Here is a 7206-nt window from a genome sequence, read left to right on the forward strand (position 1 = left end):
ATGATGCCGCTGATAACGTGGATCAGACTGCTGTTGCTGTATCGGCAGACGAATCAGCTGAGATGGCTATCGATGTCTCTGACAATGTCGTTGATAATGAAAATCAGGCTGCTGCTGCTACCTCGGAAGACGAATGTGCTGAGATGGGGAGGACTGCCGAGGTCTCTGACGATGCCGCTGATAACGTGGATCAGAATGCTGTCGCTCTATTGGCAGTCGAATATGCTGAGATGGTAAAGACCATCGATGTCTCTCACAATGCCGCTGATAATGGGAATCAGACTGCTGCTGTGTCGGAATTCGAATCTACTGAGATGGTAAAGACTATCGAGTTATCAGCCGATGCCGTTGATAATGTGTATCATACCTCGAACGAGACGGAAAAGATGATCGTTGAGGTCCCTGACGAAGTCGACGTGGTCATGGATGTAGTAGCTGACCCCGCCCCAAGCCAAGTTCGACGACTTCTCCGGTTCACTTCCAGTTGTGATGCGAGCGAATGGGAACAGAGTCTGGGGCCAGCTACGGTTAGCGCCAGCATCAGCCACTGCTACTTGGCGTCGGAGTCGGTGCGAGGAAGTTTGATGCCGGTTGACACATCTTGCTCGCGAGACAGCCATATCTCCTCGGAATCGCTGCAAGCTACCAACAAGAGCCACTCAGAGTGCCCTCTCGTGGGCATTCCTGGCAACAAGAGCCATTCCGAACTCGTTCCATCTGACAGTTGCCCTATGCTGGCCTCCCTCGATGCCCAGAGTAAGTCCTCTTCCGCCGATGCCTCCGATGACCTTTTCGATACCTCGCTGTCGCTACTTCAGATTGACCGTTTGTTTTCCTCTGATCGATTCCTCGACGCAGAGACCCCAGCCGGAGACCCTTTCAGAAGCCGACTAATAGGAGTGCGTCGCCCGTCAGCAGCGTTCATTGACGTGATGGAGCCACTGGGCGAGAACGAGGAGAACAGCGACGAGAGCTATGATGCGCCTCAGGCCTATGACTCCTTCGAATCATCACCGTCCTTGGCAGGGGTTATATCTACAAATATACCGATGGGGCGTTCTGTGGAACCCTGCTCTAGCGCGACGACGAGCGCGCTGGCATCCGAGCTCCTTGCAGATGTTGGGTTAGTGAGTCGCCGCAACTGGACGTTAAGTATGATAAGCAACCGAGATGAAGAACAAGAGGAGTCTGAGAGTGAGATGCGCGGGGACCTCTACCCAACTACGCTCACAGAGAAACTATTGAACTACTCTGGCTTTGATGAGCATTTATCGAGGCCATTGCGGGAGCAGAATCCTTTCCTGCACACTATGCAAGAAGCGGTGTCGAAAGCCGCCCAGAATTATGGCGAGCTGCCTCCGATGGTTGGCGCGTCCGAGGAAGAATGGACCAGCTCAGGCGACGAAGGAGCGGAAGCGCGCCGGGGCCTAATGTCACAGTTCTCCGCACAGAGGACTACAACAATGACGGGCGCCAACGAATTGGAAGCTCTAAAGTCGTTGGACCTGAGGAATCGGAGGCGTCAGGTGAGATCGGAGGTCAACAGCATGATTCTGTCGAGTATGAAGCTCGACGAGGTGAAGCTACGCACCGAAAACCAGCAGCTCCGAACGATATTCAGCGACGACCACGACTTGCTAGAGGAGGAGGCCGAACGCTCTTTACATGTGCGATGGGCAACCAAGAGAGATGTCCGTCCTCGGACTCGGAGGAGCCAGCCAAATCGCGCGTCCATCGTAGACTGCCTGTTGGAAGATCACGGATCCGAATCAGCGAGGTCCAACTCGCTCTGCAGCCTGGATTTCGAGCATGTGGCAATGCACCCTACGTCGTCTGGTGAAACTCCTGAAGATTCAGAGATCGACTGTGCCAAGCAAATGTTTGTGAAGCAGCGGACACGCACCATGATGGGATCGAACATTGATCAGGCGCTGAGCATGCTTGAGAAGAAGAGTCAAGTGGAGTTGGAGCAGCAGCTCGACAGCACTGTGGAGAACGCACCTTCGCCGATTTTCGTCAACGGCGTTTTTTCTCTGCCCAAACTAGCGAAAGAAACTGACCGTGTTTTGGCAGAAGCAGAGCGAACGATCGAGGAGAGAGCCACCGGAGACAGTGTGGGTTGAATGCGTCAAACGAAGTAACGGATTTAGAGTATCAATGTGCTTAGCTCGCATGTAAATAATACCGAAAAGACTCATGTTCTCTGGTGACTTCACAAAGTTTCCTACCTACGACTTGGACGCTCCGGAAATACGCGGTGCTCCTGTCTCCGACTACACTGCAGAGGAAGAGGAGGTGCCCGACTTTGGAACACACCCTGCCCTCGCGCCCTTCTCGGCCTGGCAGCGGCTCATGCACTTCCAGAAAGGGCGTAGCTGTCTGCATCAAGCTGCCATCATGGAGTACCCAGCGGCAGTCTGCAGGCATCGCGATATATACGGCAACGTTGCCTACGGGAAGGACGACAGTCGAATCTACTTCCAGGCGTATAACGGTGTGACCAAGGCGCAGTACGACTACCTATGCCAATTGGCTGCCATGGACTGGTTTTGGGAGCACGACGCCTTTACGCGGCAACCGAAGTCCGATGCAGACAGCATTCCGATGGTAGATCTGGAGATTGGTCTAGGTGGCGAAGGAGTCGACGAGGAAGACGTGCTTTGACTGTTTAGTGCGAATTTTCGGTAATGATGGAATCACAGCATGCCTCTTGGTCCAGCCAAGGGAGCACCTCGTCAACGTCCCGATCATTGTATACGGAGGCGTCTCCGGAATACTCACGGAGCTTGCCGGCAGCACCGGCACTGAGCTCCGAGTCAAACCAACACCCCTTGGTACGTGAGCACAGCATCAGCATTTTTGTTTGGAGGCAAGAGCTTAGATCCAAAGGCGTTACAGGATCAATGTCTGCTTTGTTCAAGGCGAAACAGCGAACATTGGACGAAAGTGAGACTTTGGGGCTTCCGTGACAGACTTCGATTTGGTCGTGCGCGAACGGCGCCTCACCGCCGTCATCGGCGATGCGGACCACCGACAGAGCTTGTTTCACTGCATCAACGCTAGCGAAACTCCCTATGGGGTCGCCTCATTCGTATGCGGGACGACTCATGCAGTCTCCGAGGGCACGGCGATGAAGGATCTGACCACCTACCTTCGCCGCCACACGAAACTGCGTCCGAGACTCACTGTGTACGAGCACATCGCCCACAGAACGCGTTTGCACTACCCTCAGTGGACCTTAACCGCTGCTGAGGCTCATATCGCCGACGTCATGCTGCTCTCAGACCTGCAGGAGCAGGCCGATGTCGCTGTCAGTTGTGGTCGAAAGTCAGGCCTCTCCACCGGGCAAGAGAAGCGGTTGGCGATCGCATTGGCGCTGGTAACGTCTCCAGCGGTTCTTCTGATTGACAACATAACTGAAGGTCTGGACTCAACCACTGCATCAGAGCTTCTCTGTGTCCTTCGACGAATCGCCAACGCCGGACGCACGGTGATTATCGGCTTGCACCAGCTCAACAGCCGGGTAAGCTTTTGAGAGTGGCTTACATAGATATACATGTTGCTGGACGACGTAGTGGTCCTGAACTCAAAGAGTATCGTCGTCGCGGGACCAGCGGAAGCATTCCGAAAGGAGCTGCTGGACCCACATTTGGACCTGCATCCGGAAATAAGGCTGAAGTTCGAGGACTTATCACAGCAGGCATTTCCCGAAATCCTCTCAAGAAACGACAGCGACCCCTGGGAAGACCGCCTATACCGGATGAAGGTGGCTGGCCTCTCCGAGTACTCTCGGAAGGCCGGGGTGGAGGTGCTGCGCGACGCCGAGACCTACCAGAGGCTCACGAAGCACCAGCAGACCACACTAGGGTGGCTGTCCAAGTCCTTCAACGAATTCGTCGTGCTGTTCAGTCTTTTCTTCAGATTGAACATGAAGAGGAAGAACACCGTACTGCTCCAGCTGCTCTACATGTGCTTGGTGGGCCTCGTTCTGGGCGCGGTTTTCTTCGAGGTGGCCACTCCGGCAGACGACCCGCTGGACCTCGGCCTCTCGAAGAATTGGCTGGAGTTCGCACGTCATGGAATCAACGGTTACCGACCACTGCTGACTATACTGGAACAAGGAATAGACGGTGCTGGGAGCCACAAGGCGCTCGAGCTGGCCACCGATCCCGAGACGTATAGCTTCCTGCGTACTACTATACGCTGCTTGCACGAATCGTTCCCCATGACCGATTACCCCGACGTCTCTCTCACGGCGCCTGTCCAAGTCGGGGAGCTTATGCATCTGACGGACTCGCGGGCGGCGTTGGAGGCAGCGACAGCTTTATCCCTGCCGACCATTGACTGGGGCGCACTCTCAGATATACTTGTGCCAGAGGAGGTCATACCCGACGCTCTTCAGGGTCTCCAGATAGTCCATTACCTCGCGCATGTGGACTATGCGGCTGACTGGCCCGGACTTTTGGAGTGTTTCGACCTGACAGACAGCCTAGGGTACTATCTGTGTGTCGTCGACAAAGGCTTTGGCCTTCTGAACTCAGTCGTGCAATGCATGAACTTCCCTAAACTGCCGTGCCCTGCTACTGATGGATCCTGCAACGAGTGGCCGTCTGAAGTCCCTGAGGCCTCAGAGGTGAGCCGTAGCCTCACCGCCGTCTCGCGGGACCTCTATCAGGGCGGTTTGATGCGAATCATGAAGCAGTTCTTTCCACATGAGACAGTGGGCAGCGTTATTGGAGGCGTGTTCACGCCAATAGGTGGCGAGGACGATCCCGCCTGGCAGAGCAAGTGGAATCGCATTTTTAGGTGATTTTAATTCTGCAGCTATTTATACATTGCGTATTATTCCTTCGTATTGCGCAGCTATTTGTATATTATTGCTTCCCATTTCGGACTTTAATAATCGCCTTCAGTGGAGTCGCGGAGACGGTTAACCGGCTGGACGCTGAATGCACGACGCCCTTATGCCGGTCAGTGTCAGACGCCGTGTTTAGTCTTGATGCGATGCTCTCCCATGTCTTTGACGACCTGTTCCGAGCCGTCAACATTGCTGGCTGCGTGTTCGCCATGATTGCTGCCACCTCTTTCAACACATTCGACGGCTTGCTGGCTTACCCTGAGGAGCACGTTTTCTTCAAGCAAGAGCAGGACAATCGCGTGAGACTTGAAAGCTGGCCGAATGCAGATGTATGGTGTAGCGCCCTATTTTGTCGCCAAGATCTGGGCTGACTTGCCGTTCGAGACGATTCCACCATTGGCTGCTGTGCTCATCTGGTACTCACTCACCGGCCTCATGGGCCACCTGGGAGATACCCTCATCTTCATGCTCACCTGTGTTCTGGTTCTCCGAGTCGCCTATTCCTTCACATTTCTGGTATCATCTGTCACGAGGGTGATCGAGATCGGCGTCGTAGCGACGGCGGCGTCCATGGTTGTCATGATTCTCTTTTCGGGGTTCATTCTCCGGACGGGGCTCGACGGCCACTGGTATAAGGTGTTTGAGTACTTTTCCTTCCACCGCTGGGCATATTTTAGCCTTATGCTCAACGAGTTTCCACCTGAAGCCGAATCAATGGGCCTCCTGACGAACAACGACGTGTTGATGGTGAGTTGGCTGAAGTTTCGTTACCCAGATCGGTGGTGTCACCGAATTGAGTCTGCCTCACTGTTTAGGCGTGCTAGTCTGTATGTTGACTGTCTGCCGAGCACTGGGTCTGTTTATTCTGGCTACGTTTAGGAAATGATAGTGTTGATTACATCTTGTCCGTAATAGGAATCTCAATCAGTGCAGTCGTCGGAACTTCTAAAGAGACGGGTGGAGGAATGGCGCCTACATTCTTTATGCTTCGCGCCTCCGGAGCATCGATGGAAACGCCAGCGGAAACCACAATCGGAACAGCCTCCTTATGCACAGCTAAGACGAGTGTCTCTGAGAACGCCTCCTTATGCACAGCTGGGACCAGTGTCTCTGAGAACGCCTCCTTATGCACGGCTGGGACGAGTGTCTCTAAGAACGCCTTTGGAACGGCCTCCTTATGCATAGCTGGGACGAGTGTCTCTGAAAACGCCTCTGGAGAAATGTGCAGCCCTCTTAGTCTGGAATTGGCCACCCGCAGTTTTGGTCCGAGTAACCGGCCAGTGAAGAGACACAAGCACACACCCGCCAGCACAGTGGACCAGCACTTGCGGTTGCGACGTTTGCTCAAGTTAGTGCGGCTGTGCTTCTCGTCCCACGCCGCCTGTGCATCCTGTCGGCTGGTTTCGGCTGACAAGCGCTTGAGGATCCGGTGGTTGATGGCGTGCGCGGCCCATGACTTCTTGTAGCATTCATGACTGCAGAAAGGGGCATCACGGCCGAGTTTTCGACATTCGGGGCACACGAGGCGCGGCTTGGTCAGCGTTCCACAGCCTTTACAGCGGTCCATTTTCTGTCACGTATCAGCGAACAATGCGCAGGTGCACAGTTTGCATGTCCTGAACGCCAGAAGACTCTAGAGAGGCGTCCGGGTCCAGCGGGACGCCTTTGATGCTCAGCACGACCTGCATCTGAGTGTTCAAATCCTCATTGGCATCAATAGTCTTTTCAAGGAGCCTGCTAACCCTATCTGCAGGCTGCATGTCTTCGATAACGATATGGTTGCTCCGACAGGCAAACATACCACGGACAAACACCTTCATCGAATTCTGAAATTGACACGTAACTCGACTCTATCATTCACCTAAATTGAATGGGTGGTCACATCGGGACCTCACTAGGCTGCCGAAGTGTGAAGCAGAGCGCTGAAATCAGCAGCAGTGCAACGGCAAGTATCCCAGTCAGAACCAGGATGCTCCAAGGCTTAATAAGCAAGACTTGAGGCTTGAGTGGCTTGAAAGGTTCATTCTCATCATCATCATCATCTTCGTCGGAGTCAAGATCGATGCTGACGCCATCCTCGCTGCTTTCGTCGTCGTCATCAGCTCGGTTGGCCCCAACTACAGCTACATCATCGTCTGAAGTGGGTTGGTGAAAGGCGATGGACGCTTCCTTGGCTTGGGATCCGGCGAGGAAGACCGTTAGGGCCACAGCGATCCATGGTTGCATCTGCACACACTGCACACATTCACAGTTCACCATTTCACTGGGCTTCGGATTCGGTGTCCGGAAACGCGTATACGCCCGTTGGCGTCGTCAAACAGAAGCGGGACAATGGCTTTCCAATACCT

General features: G+C 54.2%; 6 protein-coding genes across 11 annotated transcripts; 3 read left to right on the plus strand and 3 right to left on the minus strand.

Annotated features, from left to right (window-relative positions):
* KVP18_001466 (uncharacterized protein) lies at positions 1–2123 on the plus strand (the record flags this gene model as incomplete). 2 transcript variants are annotated; one of them, XM_067951513.1, is made up of 1 exon in its annotated part: positions 1–2123. In XM_067951513.1, a coding segment is annotated over one exon (2123 nt), but the record flags the coding sequence as incomplete, so codon positions are not given. The 2 variants fall into 2 exon arrangements, with proteins under 2 accessions (XP_067813479.1, XP_067813478.1); XM_067951512.1 differs by having other exon boundaries at positions 63–2123.
* A 73-nt stretch (positions 2124–2196) lies between these two features.
* Positions 2197–2664, plus strand: KVP18_001462 (uncharacterized protein; the record flags this gene model as incomplete). The annotated part of the gene is made up of 1 exon (XM_067951504.1): positions 2197–2664. One exon carries the CDS (start codon positions 2197–2199, stop codon positions 2662–2664), a length of 468 nt encoding a protein of 155 aa, XP_067813473.1.
* A 239-nt stretch (positions 2665–2903) lies between these two features.
* Positions 2904–5744, plus strand: KVP18_001461 (uncharacterized protein; the record flags this gene model as incomplete). 4 transcript variants are annotated; one of them, XM_067951501.1, is made up of 6 exons in its annotated part: positions 2904–2946; positions 2973–3523; positions 3551–4806; positions 4914–5157; positions 5186–5605; positions 5634–5744. In XM_067951501.1, 6 exons carry the CDS (start codon positions 2904–2906, stop codon positions 5742–5744), a joined length of 2625 nt encoding a protein of 874 aa, XP_067813470.1. The 4 variants fall into 4 exon arrangements, with proteins under 4 accessions (XP_067813470.1, XP_067813471.1, XP_067813469.1 ...); XM_067951500.1 differs by lacking the exons at positions 2904–2946; positions 2973–3523; positions 5634–5744 and having other exon boundaries at positions 3557–4806; positions 4914–5229; XM_067951502.1 differs by lacking the exons at positions 2904–2946; positions 3551–4806; positions 4914–5157; positions 5186–5605; positions 5634–5744 and having other exon boundaries at positions 3131–3535.
* Positions 5745–5753: 9 nt separating this feature from the next.
* Positions 5754–6425, minus strand: KVP18_001463 (uncharacterized protein; the record flags this gene model as incomplete). Its single annotated transcript, XM_067951505.1, has 1 exon — positions 5754–6425. One exon carries the CDS (start codon positions 6423–6425, stop codon positions 5754–5756), a length of 672 nt encoding a protein of 223 aa, XP_067813474.1.
* Positions 6426–6438: 13 nt separating this feature from the next.
* Positions 6439–6678, minus strand: KVP18_001465 (uncharacterized protein; the record flags this gene model as incomplete). The annotated part of the gene is made up of 1 exon (XM_067951511.1): positions 6439–6678. The coding sequence occupies one exon, from the start codon at positions 6676–6678 to the stop codon at positions 6439–6441; it is 240 nt and encodes a 79-aa protein (XP_067813477.1).
* Positions 6679–6736: 58 nt separating this feature from the next.
* Positions 6737–7117, minus strand: KVP18_001464 (uncharacterized protein; the record flags this gene model as incomplete). 2 transcript variants are annotated; one of them, XM_067951507.1, is made up of 1 exon in its annotated part: positions 6737–7117. In XM_067951507.1, one exon carries the CDS (start codon positions 7115–7117, stop codon positions 6737–6739), a length of 381 nt encoding a protein of 126 aa, XP_067813476.1. The 2 variants fall into 2 exon arrangements, with proteins under 2 accessions (XP_067813476.1, XP_067813475.1); XM_067951506.1 differs by having other exon boundaries at positions 6737–7084.
* Positions 7118–7206: the final 89 nt, after the last annotated feature.

Source organism: the organism of the source record quoted next (genome assembly GCF_019968955.1).
Source record: "MAG: Porospora cf. gigantea A chromosome Unknown PgA_NODE_1193_length_7206_cov_338.562, whole genome shotgun sequence".
Classification (NCBI taxonomy): Eukaryota; Apicomplexa; class Conoidasida; order Eugregarinorida; family Porosporidae; genus Porospora; species Porospora cf. gigantea A.